This window comes from Danio rerio, chromosome 16, assembly GCF_052040795.2.
Source record: "Danio rerio strain M-AB ecotype USA chromosome 16, GRCz13ab, whole genome shotgun sequence".
In the NCBI taxonomy this organism is placed as follows: Eukaryota; Metazoa; Chordata; class Actinopteri; order Cypriniformes; family Danionidae; genus Danio; species Danio rerio.
The window spans coordinates 23,258,351-23,279,903 of NC_141036.1; the positions used below are offsets into that span (position 1 = coordinate 23,258,351).

Genomic DNA, 21,553 nt, shown 5'->3' on the forward strand with positions numbered 1-21,553 from the left:
GTCCAGTCAAAAGTTTGGAAACAGATTTGTTAATGCTTTAAAAGAAACCAATTCTGCTCTCCAAGGCTGCATTTATTTGATCAAAAATACAGTAAAACAATTTTTAATGACACACACGCACACACGCATAGATAGAGAGAGAATCATTGTAAATATAGGCTACTGATTATTATTGTTTTTATTACTGTTTTATCCTAAAAATGTACAGTTTATTCTGATCTCTTTTTGTATTGATTTGTATGAATAATTAATGTTAAATAATAATATAATATATTGAATATTAATGTGATATGTTGAATAATATGATGTATTGTTGATATTTTATTTTATTATTATATATAAATATCATTATCTTTTTTTACTACTATTTACTGTGTGTACTGTTTTTTTATTATATATGTATGTTACTTTTTATGTAAACTTTATAACTGCTTTGGCAATACATTTGTAACAATTGTCATGCCAATAAAGCAATAAAGCCAGCAAATAGAGCATTACAGTAATCCAGCCTCAAAGTCATAAAAGCATGGACTTGCTTTTCTGCATCAATGATGGATAGCATATTTCGTAGTTTGGCGAAATCTCCTGCTGAAAGATTCATGTAACTATTTTCAATTTCATAAGGTACAGCATTTACAGCACCGATAATGTAGATTTTTATTCAGTTTAACAACAAAACATAGTAAGTAGCGCTATTCTGCCTAGTCTGGTTTACTGAGGTGAAATTGGTTTATATTCACATTGGTTCATTTTTAAACAATGACAACTTGTGACGTGCTGGCTGTTTTGTTTACATTGCTACTTTAAATATTTGGCCTGAAATAGCATGAAATTATGGCTTAGTAATAAGTATAATTCCTGAACAGTAGTCGCTTTAAGACAAAACATTTGAGAGTGTGTTAAGTGAGTTGAGAAAGTTAAATCGGGCGCTTTATCTTGTCAATTTATTTCCGCCGAGGATGAGCCATCTGCTGAGACTATTCTTCCTGAAGGGTGTGTGCTAGGAGCCGTGGTTTGGCGTTTAAAATGCCAAAGTCAAGAAGCCATTAACTTGTGCGATTATACCTCATTTCTGGTTCCTTGAGGAACTTCATTGCAATGACCACTCTTCATGAACAGTTAAGTAGCTACAATAGTTTATAGGATTCTTTACACGTTTTAATTACCAGTTACCTGTTCGCTTCTTTAACCACCCTTCTACATAACCAACCCAATTCTGTGTCCTGGACCCTGGAAGCCACCATTGTCTTTCACAAACTTAAAACATCTTAACTACATCTCCAGTACTTGTCTTTCCCAATCCTTCTCATCTATTTTTGGTGTAGAGATGTGTCCATCAGTAGTGCTGGAGATGCATCCACAAGTGGTGCTGGAGCTGTATATTAACAGTATTCTGGAAAGTGACCAACCATGATATCTGAATTTATGACCTTGGAGGAATGCTGACACTGGCTGGATGGAGCATAATATCCATTTAGTGTTATCACAGACCAAAAAATTCAGAGTATATCTGTGAAGCCAAGTGTGCCTAGTGTCCCTATGCTTCCATCAAGCATAGTGGACATTATTCACATAAAGAGATCTGCTGACACTAGGCAACCTCATGCTCCTATTTACAATCCGGAAGGCAGAGGCTGGCAATCCACTAAGGAAATTTGTCTTCAACTGCAGCCGCAGGCTGAATCCTTGTTATCTAGAATATTTTACCTTACTTAGACAGAGCAACCCAGTTATCTACTGCCTCCAATTACACTTACAGTACCATATACACCCTACAATCCATGTTTCATTTCTTAAACCTGTCAATGAACTCACTGTTGCTTCTTTCACAGGGTCTGACACATACAAGGTACCCCCCCCCCCCCCCCCCCCAATCTAAAAGATTGCAGAGGTCGAGGGCAAGTTTCTCATGGACTATCACAGTAGGGGGCAGTATCAAAATTGAATATTGGGTAAATTGGGAGGGCTATGGCCCTGAAGAAGTGTCCTGGGTTCCAAGAGACAATCTGTGGCATTAGGCCCTCACCAACACCATCCCATTCACAATTACCAGAAATCTAACTATCGACACGCTCATCAGCGACTGTATTTAAGAAGCAAACCATTTCTCTTTTGTCAGCGTCCGGTGTTAAACATGCAAAGACTCCTAGTTTGCCATATGCCTACTAATTTTCAAACTTGTTTTCACCCTTCCTTGAAGTTAAGTTTTGTTTAGTGTGGTTGATATTCTCAAGTTATGTTGACCCGTTTGTTTTATTTAATAGTTTCCTACTCGCTTATAATAAGAATTTTCTGTTTGTTTTATAATTATATCTATAGACATTTACATCCTGCAAGAGTTTGACTTTTATTTAGTCTGTTTACTAAATAAATCAGCTTAACTTACCTCTTCTCTTGATTTCAGTTCTCGGTTTCCTGACAGATGGGAGTTCAGATCATTTGAATATAATTTCAATGCTGCCTATTGATCCCTAATCTAATTATATATATATATATATATATATATATATATATATATATATATATATATATATATATATATTTATTTATTTATTTATTTATTTATTTATTTATTTACTGTTACTGTGCTCTTGTTTTACTTTTTACTGCTACTGTTTGTGATTTACAATTATTTAAAAAATACTGGGGCCCACTTCATGTTAAATGGCCTTAATTTCTATGTACTTACATCAGAAAATGAGTACAATGCACTTACTGTGTACATATAATACTCCACAATACATCTGGTGATCTTGTGAGGTATGGGTAAGGCTAGGCACAGGACTGCGATTAAGTTTAAGGTTGGGTTAAGGTAAGGAAAGGGTCAAAACTGTAACTATAAATGTAATTATAGAAATTGTATATTTTTTAAATATTAGTAGTGTAAAAACATGTTTGTACATAAGTGCACTGTGCTAAATGGTTGGTTAAAAACATTAAGTGAATTAAGTAATGAAAAGTCACAATTTTATTTCAATCTAAATTGTGAGATTGAAAGTCACAATTACCTTTTAATTTTTATTCAGAGACAAAAACAGCCTTCCTGTTACACCTAAGGATATTCTATTGCTGTTGTCATTGGACTGTGGGGAAAACCGGAGCATGCGGAGGAAACCCATGCAAACACGGGGAGAACATGCAAAATCCACACAAAAACGCCAGCTGACCCAGCCGAGGCTCGAACTAGTGACCTTCTTGATGTGAGGCGACAGCACTACCTACTGTGCCACCACATCACCTATGTGCTGAATGGTTTTTCTAATCTATCTGATATAGCATAAAATGTAACAACAATTAAAGAAGGGTCAGACAATCTTTTTCCTTGGTCAGAAAAGGTTATATAAAATTGTTACTCAATGTCTAAATATGTTTTGATTAAAATTCAGTAGATCTTAATTTTATATTTAAAACATAACATTGTAGATTTTGACATACAGGTCCAGTCAAAAGTTTGGAAACAGATTTGTTAATGCTTTAAAAGAAACCAATTCTGCTCTCCAAGGCTGCATTTATTTGATCAAAAATACAGTAAAACAATTTTTAATGACACACACGCACACACGCATAGATAGAGAGAGAATCATTGTAAATATAGGCTACTGATTATTATTGTTTTTATTACTGTTTTATCCTAAAAATGTACAGTTTATTCTGATCTCTTTTTGTATTGATTTGTATGAATAATTAATGTTAAATAATAATATAATATATTGAATATTAATGTGATATGTTGAATAATATGATGTATTGTTGATATTTTATTTTATTATTATATATAAATATCATTATCTTTTTTTACTACTATTTACTGTGTGTACTGTTTTTTTATTATATATGTATGTTACTTTTTATGTAAACTTTATAACTGCTTTGGCAATACATTTGTAACAATTGTCATGCCAATAAAGCAATAAATGAATTGAATTGAATTGAGAGAGAGAGAGAGAGAGAGAGAGAGAGACGTTTCTGAACTTTGACTGGTAGTGTATATTAATAAAAGTTTCAAGTAGTGAAGCATGACCTATAAAGACACTGATTATTAGTAACGGAACAGCAGTGTACAGTATGCAGTGTGTTTATCAACAGGTATGACGTATGTACACGCGGGCCCTCCTCCTCTCTCTCTCTCTCTCTCCTACGCTCTCCAGCTGTTGCCGCCGCCGCCGCTGCTGTCTGTCTGCCTGGTGACGGTGCGTGCTTGCGTGCGAGTGCGTGCGCGATCTCCTTTCCGCTCGCGCCGTGCTGCTGCTCTTCAATGTAGCAAAGACCATGACAGGTATCGCCGCCGCCTCCTTCTTCTCCAACATTTGCCAGTTCGGGGGCTGTGGACTGCACTTCGAGTCGCTGGCCGAGCTCATCGTGCACATCGAGGATAATCACATCGGTAAGTGTGCCCGCGGAAGCACAATCTGTGCCGCTGAAGCGCGCGCAGCAATGGCCGGCTCGCGCGCACCACACTCACTTCCTGCGTCGCAGCGGCACCGTTGCTAGGTGTGGTGAAGCGATGGGACTTCACCAGTATATGCGTGATTTCCTGAAGCTTTTGGGCGGTCGATAAAGCAGGATAGAGGTGAATTCGGGGTTTGTTAACCCCCTTCAAAGTATACATGATGTGAACGTATAAACGCAAGCGATAGTGTTGCGGTTTGAATGTTATTTACCGCGCAAGGCCCGCAGACACGGAGCTGTTGCGGTTCTGTGTTCATCTCATCCGCTCAGAGCAGCTCATAAACACTGAATATGCATCGAGAATGCAGATCTTAATCCCACAGAAGAGACCAAATACGTGTTAGCTAATGCTGCACAAGAGCTTCCTTATTGTGGATAAAGGTAACGGGATTGCGGGGATGGTAATGATCATATGCGTCATTATATGCACTCATTAACATACATAACGTCACTAATGCTGCACTAAAACACCAAACGACCACTAAACAGTTAGCAGTAGCTTATCAACGTTAACGGTACACGAAAGTGTGTGTTGAGTAATAGTTGTACTATAATGGCATATTACATTACTTGGATTTCAGAGCTTCTGATTTCATCACACGATTATGTTAGTAAGAAATTAATGATGATTGTGGTTTTAAGGTTAACAGTAACTAAGTTAGACACATTACAGCTGTGGCATATCGTTATAATAATTATAGTTACAAAAATGATTAGAAATAAAGTCACAGGTAGCTTATAATCACCATGTAGAAGAAGAAGAAATCACAATTAAAAAGTATAAAGTTGCAGTTGAAATAGACATAAATGCATAGTTCACCCAAAACTGACAATCCTGTTATAATTTACTCACTCTTGGCTTGTTCTAAACCTGTTACCTGAGTTTTTTTTCTTTCTGTAAAACACAAAAGAAAATACTTTGAAGAAAGCCGGAAACCTGTAACCATTGATTTTCATAGTATTGGTCTTTCCTACTTATGGAAGTGGTTACAAGTTTTTAGCTTTCTTCAAAATATCTTCTTTAGAGTAAAAAAATTAAGAAAATCATAACGGTCTGGAACCACTTGACAGCAAGTAAATAGTGAGTTTAGTTTTTTTAAATATCCCTTTAAAATTGAAATGAAATATAATGACATTATTTTTTAGTGATTTTAATGTCATTATTTTTAGTATAATGTTGCACTACACTGCCATTCAAACATTCATGGTCAGACTAATTTGTTGTTTTAATTAATAATTATTGGTGTAAAAGAAGTTCCATAGTCACCAAAGCCAAGTCACCATTTTATTAATGCATTGGCAACCTTTTTACCAGCCATTACTCCAGTCTTTAGTGTCACAAAATCTTTAAAATATCTCAATAATATGCTAATATCAATAATATTATAACTTGTATAATTATAATATAATAATATTTACAATAGTATATATATATATATATATATATATATATATATATATATATATATATATATATATATATATATATATATATACATACACACACACACACACACATACACACATATGTAAAGAAAAATATTTGTTGTATGTTTAGTACTGTTTTTGGTAAACAATTTAATTGAAATAGTTTTTTTTTTGTGACAACGTACAGCCTTTACTAAGTATAATGCATTCCAGCTAAATAAAAGTAGAACTTACTTTTATATAACTTGAAAGAACCAAGTGCAACTTGGTTTAAAATAAATTATTTTTTATTGTTAAAAATAAATTTCCCTGGAGAAAAAGAATGCAACCGACTCTGTTTTGCCTATGTACTATAATGCATCATAAAGCAATAATGGCATATCCAAAGAAATTGCATTACTGCTGAGAAGGCTTACTTTAGTCTGTGTTATGTCTGTGTTGAAGCACAGGTAATTAAATGAAGACGCTTTTATCTGGTTTTTGAGTGGATTTTATTATTTGCAAGTGCAGATCTAGGTTATACGGTTGCTTTGCAAGAGCCTCTCAGGGTGTGATTTGTTGTCGTTCTGGAGCAGGGGGTTGCACTGGGGTCAGGAATCCCTTTGAGAGCCAACCTGCAGAACTCTTGTCCTGCAAAACAGATGCATCAGGTCAAGACTCTTCATGGTTTGCATTGCTTTACTGAATCACAATCAGCTGTTTTTAAAGGTTTGATTCAGTGCTGGGTGGTAAAATCGGTATCAGTATTTATTGACTGAATACCAATATAATATTTGATATGAAGGTTTGGTATGAAGCGCTATAGTTTTATTAAAATGTGGCTGCTTAGCGTGTGCCATGGAAGCAATGGCAATAAGCTTAGGGTGTAAGTTTGTAATTTCCAATGGAGGCGCACGATTTGCACGACGCGTGTATAGTGCTTTATACTTTTCTCCATAAACTTGCCATCCTCTGACTTGCCATCCTCGATGGTTGCTTAGTTACGTGAGCTCGTTACATGAGCTCCAGAGACACAGAGCAGTGCACAGCTTTATCAAGGTTGTACCACTGGATCGCGTCTCACTATAGTTGTCAAATGTGATATTCAGACATCCAAAGTCTCCCGGAAGTTATGGGAGTCTCTATGCATTTGCGGGACTCATAATGCCTGTAAACAAGTGATAATCTCCTGGAAATCGCGTGTCTCCCTCCCGTTCCTCAAATAAATCACGCACCCTTCTCACCCCCGGATTCCTCCTCGCTTTTCAGACATGTTACGCGAATTCTCTTGCGGGGCATTATGAGATAGCATAGCATACATGGCATGCTCATTTCAGAATCTCGCTGGAAGTAGTAGGTCATCCTGGTACTTCTCGCATACTAGTTTTCAAATTCTATGAATTCGGACATAATACTAGACTAGCAATTTGATTTTAGCGTACTATGTAGTATGGAGGTATGCAGTTTCGCATGCAGCCATTGGGCAAAATAATTTAGCGGATGTTGTTTATGCTTTAAGTCCGCATAAATTGGATGCCGTGACCTTTTATTTTGTATTGTGACAGTTGCTAGCGAAACAGAATATTTAATTAGAAAACAGTGGGCGTGGCTTGTGTTTTTTCTAGTGCAAGCTGATTGGATGTAGTAAAGAAGGCATTTTTATCAGTAAGGGCTTCAGGTGAGTTATTACAAACCTAACAGACTCCTCCTCTTTACTATTTTGGTGTGTTGTTATAGTGCTGTCAGTTAACTGACAGTTGGAGGGGCGTGGTTAAAAATGTTAGCCACGCCCAGTACCTCAGACAGAAGTAATCTGAGAATTTAACTGAAAACAAACAGGAAGTGCATTTTTTAGATTTAAATTTTAGATTACAAGGGCAAACTATTAGTTTTTTCTTAATGACTTGCACAGATGAATTGTTCACCACAAAACTAGCAATGTGAGCTAACAAAATCAGTATAGTTAGATCTGATTTCATGTGCAGTTTGAGTGAGATTGCAAACTAACAACTGACTTAAGAAGTAAAAAATTGTAATCATAATCAAAACCACTTAAAATAATGCTAAGATCACTGCATGTGCTCATTTAATCGTGATAAGTGAAATGTGTTGCACAAAGCAAGCAGTGCTTTCTGGTGTTGTGGGCTACTAGATACACAGAAATAGAGTGAAAGTAAACATGGAGTGACTGCAGGGCCTCAGAGTGAAGTCGAGAAATGTAGTAATAACAAGAGATGGAATGCTGGTTTGCTTCGAGTACAACTGAAAAATGATATCACATACCTGTCTGTCATAGTCAGAATGCAGTCTTCATAGCTCTTTAATTATGATAATCTTTGTAGCCTCAGAATGATACAGTATCTTTCGTTAGGGTCTCTGTGGTGCTGATGATTATCTCAGTCATCTGTAATTTAACACCGGTGGACTACTCTCTAATAGACTCTAGGCTGAACAGAGTGGATTTGAAAGGAGAAACCTGATTTTTGGAGACAAAGCGCCCCTCTACCTCTCCTTTCCTGCTGACTGATGGTCCCTGTTAGTTCAGCTGGTCTGTGAGAGGGAGGTCAGTCTGGAGAACTGGTGGAAAACATCAGTTCAGTCAGGCGTTTTAGCCCGAGGTGATTTCTGCTGTCCATATTACACAGTATAAACACAACACGGCTGCACAAAACTGCCAGTGCAAATGTAGTTTTTCTGCAGTATACCCTGCAATACAAAAACATGCTGGAGTTTTGAAAATCTGATGACTTCAATTGCTCTATTTAATAAATAATCCTCAAATTAGTTCATCGGAAAATCAAGATAATAGAAAAAAGCTGAGAAGTTACTTAACAAGTGGGGGTCGCAGGACAATGAGGGGGGTTCTCTTTTTAAATTAATTTAATCGAACTTTTAGAATGACCATATTTTATCCATAACCTACTGACAAACAAAAAGTAGTTAATAGTAACATTATTATTAATAAGCATAAAGATCAGCATGCAAATAAAAAGCCTTTCGATTTATTATTATTATTTTTTTGTTATATTAAAGACACAGCAATAGAGTCAGATGCAGCAGATTGATTTTATGGCACCAGGTTAAAGTGTCTGACACCTTTACAGCCTCACATAAATTAAAAATAAATACAGGACACAACTAAATATGAAGGATGGTTTTCGGGTTGCATTCTCAAAATTAAGCTATAAATAGACTTGGGCCTATTGGTATGTGTGCCAATGTGTGCAAGGTTTATATATCTATAACCACCTCAGAGAATAATGGGGGTCGCGAGTCACTTGGATTGTTATTTTGGGGGTCGCGGGCAGAAAATTTGGGAGCCCCTGACTTAAAAAACCTTTTAAATGGCAAAAACTGCAATTTAGGAAGAGCATTGTATTTTCTCTTTTTTATATAATTATTATTATTATTTTATTTTTTTTACCTTTATTCGGAAACGACAGTAGAGGTTGCAGACAGGAAAATTTTGGGAGCAGAGAGAGGGGTAGGGACCTTGAGCCGGGAATCGAACTCGGGTCACCGTGAGCACCATAGTGCTATTTGTCGCACTCTTAACCGCTAGGCTATTGGCTCTAACCCTTTTTTTTATAATTAATACAAAAACAAATTTTACAATCAAGGAAGTACTTAAAAGGGCCATAAAACCCCTGTCTCAGCAGGGAGTTTTCACACCTTTATTTTAAAAAAAGTATGGAAATTGGGTGAGTCCAGCTTTGTTTAGGTGAGAGTGTTGAGTGGAAAAAGAGTGAAGGGTTTGCTTAAAAAAGGGGAGTTTCAGTTTGAGCACTCGCTGATTTTCACTGAGGCAAAACAAACACGGGAGAAAGACAGTGACTACATTTACATGGACATCAGTAATCAAATTATTTGCCAAATTATGAATTTGTCGACTTTAATTGCAGTTGGGTACTTTCACTTTTGTTCAGAAACATTTCATACATGCCCCCTGTGACAAACAAGGTATTGGATGTGAGGAACTGCTGGAAGAGTGTTGTTTTAATAGAATGTTTGATACCATATGCCATATGGGCAGGGCCGGAGCAAGCTGTACTGCCGCTCTAGGCAGAGGACGATCATGCCGCCCTCATCCCTAATGTGAAAACGAAAGTGACCAGTTATGAAAATAAAGTGAGGTGTCGCGGACCTCTTTTCCAGTGCACTATGCGCGGATATAGCTAACTGAGGACGCGCGGGTGCTGAGGGAGGGAGGTGTCGCGGACACTGCACTCTCTATTCTGCCGCCCTATGCGCGGATATAACTGAAGACGCGCGGGTGTCGCGGACCTCAATTCTGCCGCCCTATGCGCGGATATAACTGAGGACACGCGAGTGCTGATGGAGGTGTCGCTGACGCTGCCCTCTCTATTCTGTTGTCTATGCGCGAATATATCTGAGGACGCGGGTGGTGAGGGAGGTGTCGCGGACACAACTGAGGACGCGGGTGGTAAGGGAGGTTTCGCTGATGCCCCCCTCTCTATACTGCTGCCCTAGGCGGCCGCCTTGGTCGCCTCTATGGACGCGCCGGCCCTGCATATGGAAGAAAAAAAAACCTCTACATTTCTCGGTAACTTAGATGCAGTTGGTGGGTGCAGAGAATAGTATCAGAAGGCTGTGTTCCTTACAAACATAGTTTTGTCGCGTGTTAGCAGACCACTGTAATCTACACGTTTTCAATTTCATAGTGGGTAGTTGAAAAAAACCCTTTGTTGCAGCACATTTATAAATGCAACACTCACCACCCATGTCTCCAAACAATTCTTCTTTTACTTGTTTTAGTTACGGTTGGCAGTTACTCTCTGCCATATGAACACTGAAACAGGTACAAACTGTCTTCGAAACTATTGTGCATATTAATGAAGTTGCATCTCATATACAATAGAGCGCGCTGATTGGTTTGAATCAAGTCTTTCTCTTGAATTAATGATGAAAACTCAAAGACGTAACGTTGTACCTACCTGTACACACAGCCAGTCTCCACACTGGAATTTACACAAGGATCTAATGGCCATGGCGTAGCTTAAAATTTTCTTTTCAAACCAGAAGAATGAATTTGCTCGAAATAACACAAAAAAACAACCAATTTTCACTTTTTAGTGAAATGTATATCCTAATAGTGTTTTTTTGCAACGTTGGACACATATATGACTGTCAACATCTCAAAAAAAATGGTTTTGGTGTTTTTTGACCCTTTAAGGAGATTAAAAATGTAATGTTTGATTCAACTTGTTTGTTACTCTTACAGCTTGTTCCTTGAGATGAAAATAATTATAATGTAAATCATTTGAGTAATATCACACAAGTTGCAGTGCGATGTGGCTGTATATCGGCGTGGGAGGTGGGAAGCGTGCTTTGTGTCCCCCCAGTGATGAGTGTGATATTGCATTTATACAACCGATCGATGGCATAATCGTGAGTATAAAAAAGGAAAACAAACACTGAGAGTCTCAAAAATCCTTTTGTACAAGGAACTATTTTCTTCTGCCACTCATTCACATCTGCAGCTGACGTCAGAGCTGCAGAAACCATTACCAATTCACAAACGTCACGTTAGAGCTAGTGTTTGAATGATTCTCTAGTATAATGTCTAAAGTGATGACAAAACAGGTGATTTTGCTCACATTTTAAGATTATAAGGCTAAACAACATGAAATGCCATCAGTCTAGAGACATTTTCCAGTATTTCTCTGTTGCAATCAGGATATCACTATAGTTAACTATAGTTACCCCGAAAAAGCCAAAGCAAGGCAATCACTACCTACTGTATCACTAACTACTGTTGTGTTTGCAAAAAGGAAAAGCGCTAAACACAAGCAGACATTTCTTCTTTCTTTATACTGAACTAATCTGCAGTAATGAAAACAGGAGACTCATTAGAAACAAATACCAAGACGACACAAAATACATACAATACTATGTGGATCCCATCTCACACTCAATACACTACAATTACTATGATATAAATACAACAATACAACATAAAAAGAGAGATCGACTTAGAATGTCACTTACCAGATGTATATTGATTTGATCAGCTGTAGTTTGTAATTACACTAAATTTTTCTCCTCTAAGTGCTTATTATGCAATTTCTGCTGGCATCTTGTGGATTGACAACATCAATTGGATTTGCTCTGCAAAACAACTACATTCTTGTCTAAAAAAGCCTCAAAAGTACATTATGTTGTCCAACAAGAGCAATATTTGTCAAACTGTAGTCTTCTGTTTGCCACTTGTGTGGGCGTAGTAATACAAAAGAGTGAGGAGGCTGTATGAGACAATGCAGAATATTGCACGGCTATCAGCCAATCAGATTTGAGAACGAGACAGAACTGTCATATATATATATTATATATGTGTGTGTTCGTGTTTGTGTGTATGTGTGCATGTGTGGGCCCACTCTTCAGCAGAATGGATATATATGCCATAAATGCAATAATGAAAGTTTAATGTGATAGTTTGTGGATTAATTACAGAATTATTTAATTATTTCCAGTGATTTTGTTTTAATAAATTTTATTAATTAATTTGTTCATTTAAGCTATTTAGTTAAATTAGAAAAGAGTTATGATAGTATAAAAATGTTTAATATTTGTGCATCTTTTATGTGGCTGCTAACCATATTCATGAATGTAGTATACATGCTTTTTTCATCTAATCTAATACTTACTGCCATTTAGGGTGTTGCATGTGGTACGTATAAAGGCTTGTTTTCAATTGAGATGCTTTACATAAGAAGTTCATACTGATTGTAAAGAAGATAAGTAGTGAGGGAATGTTGGTTCTTATTCACATTGACAGTGTGCTGTATTTTTAATTGATTAGTTATTAGTTAGTTCACCCCAAAACAAAAGTTTTGTTATTAATCACCATCATGTCATTCTAGTCCCCTGAAACCTTCATTCATCTACAAAACAAAAATTAATTTGTTAAAAAAAAAACAGTAAAAAAAATGACTTGGCTAATGTTGTCACTAGAGTCAGCAGCGTGACATTGTTAAACAATTTTTTTAAGACATGCATGCGTTTTTGGAGCTTTTGTATAAACAACTTTGTTCAATCTGTCATACTCTCCAAAGTAATCGTGTATCCTGTCCTGACGTCGCAGATATTGACGAACAAAGTTGTTTATATAGGGTGCTTTTCTTTTGTGTAGTAAAAAAGACTATGTTTTTGGTTCCTTTTCTGGACTTGTCTTGGAACCGTTGCTGTCTACATATGCAGGGTGAGAAAGCTCTCGGATTTCATTTAAAATATATTCTCAGGGGATTGGAAAGACATGGGAGTGAGTAAAGTGAGTAATATTTGGGTGAACTAACCCTTTAAGGCCCACACAGCAATAGGGGCAAGCTAGGGGCCATCAGCTAGTGCCCCAGCACCCCTGAATGTTATAACCCCCAATACATACACACCAATATGCTTGTTTAGGTGTAAAAAGAAATTCAAAACATCCCAAAACCATGCACTTACTCTATGTCACAGACCAAGGGTAATTTGAAGGGGTTCCCCAATCAAAGAAAACCTTTTTGGAAAGTTTGCTTTGAGAGCTATTTCAAACTTAAAAATTAGACTTTACACAAGCTTTTGTTTTTGGCCTGATTTATTTTATAAAATGTGGCACCAGTACGTTCTTTGATTTTTATTGTAAGTATATCAGTTCCTTAAGTGCAAAAGTTAACCCGGCCTTCAGCACATTTAAACATTTTGAATAATAATATAAGAAAGATTCTTTTTGGGTCCCACTTTATATTAAGTGGCCTTAACTAATATGTACTTACACAGGAATTAATAGTTTGTTACAATGTACTTGTTGTGTAAATTCATGTATTTACTGTGTACTTATGCTTGATCAAATACATGTATGTAATTACATCTGTAATTAACTTTTGTAATTACATTTGCAAATACACAGTTGACCATCCCTTACACCTTAACCTACCCTTAAACCTACCCATGCCACCAAACCTGTCCATAACCCAACCTCTATCCTAACTCAAAAGCCCCATAAGTGTTCTCAAATACATTAAAAACACAGTAAGTACATTGTATTTATTTTTTGATGTAAGTACATAGTAGTTAGGGACACTTAATGTAAAGTGGGACCTATTTTTCGAAATGTTATATAATCAGCATGATCAATATTAGGTTTATATTTGAATTGCCATTTGTAGAATCAATGCATCTGTGAGCTAACACAAGGATTGGGTGATGATACAGAGTTTTGCAGAATGAAAAAGTGTTCTGTTCATAAAATACAAATAATACCATAATAATCATCATGTAATTTTTATATGTGCCTTCCATAACCAATCATATGATATCTTTGGCAAAATTCCTTTTCTTTCTGTCAGAGATATGTGACTGTCTTTTTTCCTGTTGTAAACTTCAAAACTAATGTTTAAGGGCACACATTAAGGTTGCTGATTTCTGAAATAAGCAGTTTTTCCTACACAAACGATTGACACCTTTCAAAATACTGTCACTTGTTGATCTGGATGCATTACATTTGATTATATGTTTATGGATTTCATTAAACAATGAATTACAAATGTGGTACTTTAATTTAGAAGTTTTTAAAGTATATTTATAGTATTTAGAGTGTTGCCTTTTTATTTTACTTCTTAAAGCATCATCTTTAGTGCTTGACATACAGGTCAACACCGTAAAAATATCTCTAAACTAGCAGTTTTCCATATTTTGTGATTCTTGTTTTTAAATTGATTTTTTCCCTGTTTATTTATGCTTTTGAGTTGTAATGTTGGACCTTGATCTTTCTTCCAACAACTTGTAACCTTGAAAAGTTCAAAAAAGGGACTTTTATTGTCAGTTTAATAGTTTAAAGTGATGTATTGTCTGGGTTGGTGTTATAGAGTACAAAAGTCTTACAACAAACTGCAAGTATATTTTCTTTTAGTTTACAGACTTATTTCTCTATATATTATTTCTTATACATTATATTATTTCAAACGACTAAAATGACAATAAAAGTCACTTAAACTTTTATTTAATTTGTTAAACTGTAGAGTTGAATTTTCAACATCAAAAGTAGACAGAGTAGAGCTTAACATGCATAATGCAAAACTGTAAATAAACAGAAAACACTTGTGCGTCACAAAATATGAAAACTGTTCATTAACAGATATTTTCTTACAGTGCAGTTTACTTTACATTGTCCATTTTTAAACACTTGATTTAAGTGTTTTACTTGCTTTTTTTAGCTTTTATAATATTTTTGTAATACTTTTCAAAAATACAGTTGAAGTCAGCACTATTAGCCCCCCTTTGGATTTTTTTTCCCCAATTTTTTTTATATTTTCCAAATGATGTGTAACAGAGCAACTACATTTTCACAGTATGTCTGATACATTTTTCTTCTGGAGAAAGTCTTATTTGTTTTATTTCAGCTTGATTAAAAGTTAATTAAAAATCATTTTAAGGTAAAAAAATCTTTAGCCCCTTTAAGCTATATATTTTTTCGATAGTCTACAGAACAAACCACTGTTATATCATAACTTGCCTAATTACCCTAACCTGACGAGTTAACCTAATTAACCTAGTTAAGCCTTTAAATGTAGCTTTAAGCTTGAAGTGTCTTGAAAAAGATTTAGTAAAATATGTTGTACTGTCATCATTGCAAAGATAAAATAAATTAGTTATTAGAAATGAGTTATTAAAACTATTAAGTTTGCAAATTTGTTTAAAAAAATTCTCTATATCTAAAATTTAAATGATAAACAGCCCCTAATATATCATTTACAAGCCTCTAATTAACCAAAGAAATGCACAAAACATGTACTGCACTAGAGCTGCTCTCTGAAAAAAAATAGCTATAAATTTGAGACAAAATTAACTTTTGGAATATAAGCATTTATTTTTGTTATTATTTACATTTTTTTTTACCTAGCATGGATATGTATTCATTATTCTGGTATTCATAAAGCCTCTCACATGTTTGTATGAGTGTAGGAACATGAAAAGAGAGAATAGAAAGGATACAGAGAACAGTAGCTTTGTCTCTGCTCTGACATCTGCAGTGTCAGTGTTTGTTTTTCAAAGTTTTTTTGCCTAATAATTATTGACAGCAAAGTTTACATGCAGAGTTCAGATGCAAAAAACCTGTAAATGGCATGTGCAATATTTCTCAGCCTCCTATGTTTATATTCAAGTATTTCATTATAAAGGGAATGAAAAGAACCTATTTGTCACTATTAACTAATATAATATATAACTAGAACATTTCTGAGCCTACATACAAGAGTCAGAGAAAATGCTAATTTTAGAAGAACATATCAAACCGCATTTCGAGTTTTTTGCATCTAAACTTTTCATATATCATCTGGCCACAACAAATGAACGTGTAATAATGTTTTAGAGTGGGACGTGCTCTTTTGTAGTTGTGTGAAAGCATTCAACCACATGAGTGCCTACAGTACAAATTCAGGCTGATGGAATGCATTTTCAACCACCTCTAGAAAAAAAATGAGAAAAAGGGAGTCTCAATTTGTTTTAGACACCATTTACACCAGTATTTATTAGTTCACCCAAAAAAAAAATAAATAAATAAATAAATTTTTGTCACCCTTCACTTGTTCCAAATCTGTTTGACTATCTTTCTTCTGTTGAACACAAAAGAAGATATTTAGAAAAATGCTGGAAACCATTGACTTCCACGGTAATTTTTTAAAATCTTTATTATTCCATGGTATCTTTAAAAAATCCTCTTCAGTGTTCAACAGAATAAATAAACCTCTATAGGTTTGGAACTACTGGAGGGTGAGTAATTAGTGAATTTTTAATTTTGTGTGTACTGTCCCTTTAATACCTAGTGTAAACCAGTGTTAATTTCATCGACGAAAATTTTTTGTAATAATTTTCGTGATGAAAAAGTTTCTATAGATGAAAACTAAACAAAAATTAGGTGATGATGACAACAATTATAATAAAATATACTGACATATTCGTTGACTAATAAAAATTAGATGAGAATGTGATTGAGTGATGTTTTGTTAAATATCCAATCAGAGTTGATCTTGTTGATCACATGCACATTTGCATGAGGCACATGCACATTTGAAAAGTAATGTTAACTGATTTACAGTAGATGCGGGATGTGATTACATCATCAGTCACTGTCTTTCGCGATCATGACAACAGCCATTTACGTTGTACCTGTAACATAAAACAAAACCCCCTGTTAATTTTTCCCCCAATTTCTGTTTAACGGAGAGAAGATTTTTTTCAAGACATTTCTAAACATAATAGTTTTAATAACTCTTTTTTAATAACTGATTTATTTTATCTTTGCCATGATGACAGTAAATAATATTTGACTAGATATTTTTCAAGACACTTTTATAAGTGACATTTAAAGGCTTAACTAGGTTAATTTGGTTAACTAGGCAGGTTAGGGTAATCAGGCAAGTTATTGTATAATGATGGTTTGTTCTGTAGACTATCAAAAAAAATTTGCTTAAAGGGGCTAAAATTTTTTACCTTAAAATTTTTTTTATTCTATTTGAAATAAAACAAATAAGGCTTTCTCCAGAAGAAAAAATATTGTCAGACTTGCTGTGAAAATGTACTTGATTTGTTGAACATCATTTGGGAAATATTTAAAAAAGAACTTTAAAAAATCAAAGGGGGGCTAATAATTCTGACTTTAATTGTACATCTTTGCTTTAGAATTCCTCCATGTAAGTTAACATACAAAAAAGACAGAGTGCATATTTTACAAGATAACACATTATCATTTGCCATATGTCATTACAATTTGTGGTCTTCAATAATAAAGCTATATTCCATATTTTATTAAACTGTTTTGTTTATTTTTAAGTTAAAATATTTTGTATAAATAAATGTATACAATATTTAATTAAATTACACTTAAATTAAAATAAATATATTTTAGCTGACTGTTGACTTAAACTAGACTAAAATTAAAATCATAAGATTAAAATGTAACTAAAATTAAAATGGAATTTTAGTAAAAAGTGTAAGACTAAAACTAAATAAAAATGTACTGTCAAAATGAACACTCGTGTTTTATACACTTTAAAACCCAACAGTCAGCTTTATCAAATGAGATAACTCAAAATTTAATGAAAGTTAATTCTACTCATTTGAAAAGAGTTTTGAACTCTGTTAAAGTTCAACTTAAATGGAGTAAGTTCACAGTACTCATATAGATAAATTTTTAGCAATTGGTTTCCTCAAACAGTTTGTATTAGTATTAGGTTATACAATACTCAGTTGGTTTGAGGGCTCTTTATTTATTGGCTTTTACTGTGATCAAATTGCTTTGTTTAGTCAAATGAAGTTCACAGTACTCATTAGGATTAGTTTTTGAACTTAAAGGGTTTGAGTTACCTTAACTTTTTGGGTTTTACAGTGCATGAAACAATTGTGTATGTGACTGAACCAAATGTTTTTTTTCCCTTAAAAAACTACTGCATGTGTGTGTTGTCTGATTTGCGTTTTCGTGGTGGTCTGAGGTAGCCTAATTTTTTGTTTATATACGCACAGGCTTGTTTTACTTAGACACAAAATGGAGGCCTAACACAAAAGAGCGGCGTTCCAACCAAATAAAATGACCTAGAAAAACACTGCTGTTCCACTTAGCACTCTTAAAGCTGTCAATCTGAAAACCGATAGCCTTCGCATTGCATGCCTGCCCGCCTTTGTTTAGCGTATTTCCACCGATGGATTTATGCGCTAGGTTAAATCGCCCTCAGGACCATCATGTTTACATTTTAACCAAATGTGTCAACACCACATGGTGCCCCGTTCTCTGATGGGATGATATGGAGCTTGATCAACTCCAGGCAGCTGACCTGAGTTGAGCTTGTTTCAATATCTCCGATCGCCCGTCCTGCATGTGTCCGGGGTGTTAGCTGAAGGAGAGTGTGGCTAAGGTGACTTATTGCGCAGTAATGAGCCAATTAGTGTCCCATGGAAGCCGTCCCTCACCCACAGCCGTGCTCCTGGCGAGGTGTGAAATCTGGCATGGCCCCACGTTGGCCTAGAGGAAGGCTAATTACAAAGTGGGATGGTGGATTTTGGCCTTTCTTCCTCTTCATCTGGGGACCTGCTGCTAAAAACATTCTCTGCTTTAATTAACGCCCTGCTAAGCTACAAAGCTGGCATTCTGCTGGGTGAGTTGGGTTTATTGAAAGCCATTCCTGTGACCAGTAGGGGGTGATAGCGCGCTTTTAGAGAAGCTACATGGAGATTTTGCGAGCTTGGGTGTAGAAATGGTGCCGATAAGCCTCATTGCTAACAGCAAATGAGCTTGTGAAGTTTTAACATTGTAATATTTTATCACCTTCGTATTTTTCCTCCGTCTTCGAGCAAATTCGAGTTTGTGGTTCCAACGCTCTATGGGGTTTGATTGTTAGATGTTACAAAGGCAACAGCGTTAATATGGGAAAGGAGAAACTGGGGTGTGTCTACATCTTTTGCTTTTGGTACTTAGGCATGTGGCTTTTTAAGCAACGTGTCCTTGAAAAGATCCCTCCGAGACTCATGTGACAATTTATGCGATGCTTTTTTGACTTCCAGCTCTTAAAATTGTGAATTTAAAGCTGGCAGGCTGAGGCCTCCACGGGTTTCACATTAAAAGTGTTAATATGATGCTGAGATGATTTAGGGAGTTGAATGGGTAACGGCGCTCAGGATTATTTTGGTTGCGAGTTTAGTGTTTAGCTAGCTTAAATCCTTCTGGTGATTGGAGACGATCATAAAAATGTTACACAATAGGCTGAAACTTCCTTGATTTAATCGCTGTTTCTGAAATCTCTGTTTTTAAAAAGATTTAGCTTGACCAAAAGGGAATGATGTACGATTATAAATGTTTTGGATAATTTTTTTTTTGACTTTTTTTTTAAAAGTATGTTTTTTATTTGAAAGTATGTGTAGGGGTCAAATATATTTTATTTAACGGTCATATTTAAGTAATAATTACAATCTAATTAGTGGTAAGAGACATTAAATCAGTACACATAGAGACAGAGACAGTAAATCTAGTACACATAGAAATGTTTGAATAACTGTTGTGTAAATAAAATGTCAAAATGCAATGAAAGTTTATACAATATCGTCCCATTGCCATTAAAAAAAGAATAAGCAATTATTGATGATGATTATTATCTAATGTATAAAAACTTTAAACTCTCTAATTTTAGTAAAAGCATTATTTCTGCCGTATACAAGTATTTCTTTCAAATTAACTTGAATATGTTGAGATTTTTTTACTACTTTAGTTAGCAAAAAGGTTGCTGGTTCGAATTCTGGCTGGGCCAGTTGGCATTTCTGTGTGGAGTTTGTATGTTCTCCTGTGTTCGTGTGGGTTATTCTCCGAGTGCTCCAGTTTCCCCCACAGTCCAAAGACGCTGTAGGTTAATTAGATCAACAAAATTGACCATAGAGTGCGTGTGTGTATGTGAGAGTGTATGGGTGTTTCCTAGTACTGGAAGGGCAACCACTGCGTAAAACCAATGCCGGAATAGTTGGTGGTTCATTTCGCTATGGTGACCTTAGGGACTAAGCCAAAGGAAAATAAATGAATGAATGATTTTTTGTATATAAAATATTACAGAAACATTTAATTATTACATATTAAAGGGTCACGAAACACCAAAACACATTTTTTGAGCTATTGACAGTCGTATATGTGTCCCACACTGCTAAAAACACTATTAGGACACCTATATTTCACTAAAAAGTGTAAATTGGTTGTTTTTGCGTTATTTCAAGCAAATTCGTACTTCCTGTTTGAAACGAATTTTTGAAGCTGCGTCACGGTCATGACATAATAGCGTGTATTCCAGCGTGCAGACTGGGCGTCTGTGCCAGAGTGTGCCTTATTACGTCTTACAGTGTGATGCATTAATGCATGAGTAAGCCTTGGTTCAAACCAATCAGCGCGCTCTATTGTGCAACTTCATTAATATTCATTAGTGTCACCGTCTTTACACCACAGAGACGCCACGTTGTGTTGGCAAAACAAGCGTGAAGTGTTGCTTTTAAATTTTGCTGCAGTTAAGTTTCGTTTTCATTTTCTCTCTGTGAGAGCTCAGACTCACGTGTGGATTAACAGTGTACGCGACGCGCGACAACAATAACTTACGTGTCTAAGGGGGATTATTGTTTACCTGAGAGCTGTTCTCATCTGCAAACGCTGAGATCCGGATTCCGGATGTAGTCTTCTCTTCAGACGCGGCTCTAGTTGCTGGTGATTGACCTGTCTCTACAGATTTGGTAAGTGAGCGACCAGTGCTCTTTGTTTATTCAGTTTGTTCGTATCGAATTAAGTTAACTATTGCACTGAGGGCAAACATGTTAGCACCGCATTTTGTGACCGGAATAACACACGCGGCTTTCTGACGCTACCTGCCGTGTGCATCTAAGTTTCCGGGAAATGCGGAGTTTTTTTTCTGTCATTCGCCGTGCGGTATCAAACATTGCATGAAAAATACACGCTTAGAGCAGCTCCTCGAATCAAATATCGCGTTTGTCGCGAGGGGCATGAATGAATTCCCTGAATGAAAGAGCCAAACTGCAGTTAAAGTCCACCAGTTAATAATTTGGCAAATAATTCCACTACAGATGTCCATGTAGGTTAAACACCATCTCTTTCTCCTGTGTGTGTATTTTGACTGAAACTCGCGCGTGCCCAAATAGACACTCCCACACCCTCCCACTTTAG

The 21,553-nt window shown here is 35.7% G+C and overlaps 2 protein-coding genes across 13 annotated transcripts in view; one reads left to right on the forward strand and one right to left on the reverse strand.

Moving 5' to 3' along the window:
- The window catches only part of tax1bp1b (Tax1 (human T-cell leukemia virus type I) binding protein 1b), a 350,945-nt gene that overhangs the window by 217,948 nt on the left and 111,444 nt on the right, over positions 1–21,553 (reverse strand). The window lies entirely within an intron of this gene.
- The window catches only part of jazf1b (JAZF zinc finger 1b), a 67,536-nt gene continuing 49,928 nt past the window's right edge, over positions 3,946–21,553 (forward strand). For 10 of the 11 annotated variants that reach the window (XR_015510414.1, XR_015510415.1, XR_015510416.1 and 7 more), the window contains exon 1: positions 4,174–4,384. Coding sequence is in view for 2 of the 11 variants with exons in the window: in XM_087285668.1 (XP_087141794.1) it covers positions 4,270–4,384 (115 nt within the window). In the remaining 9 variants the exon portion in view is untranslated. 11 annotated transcript variants of the gene reach the window in all.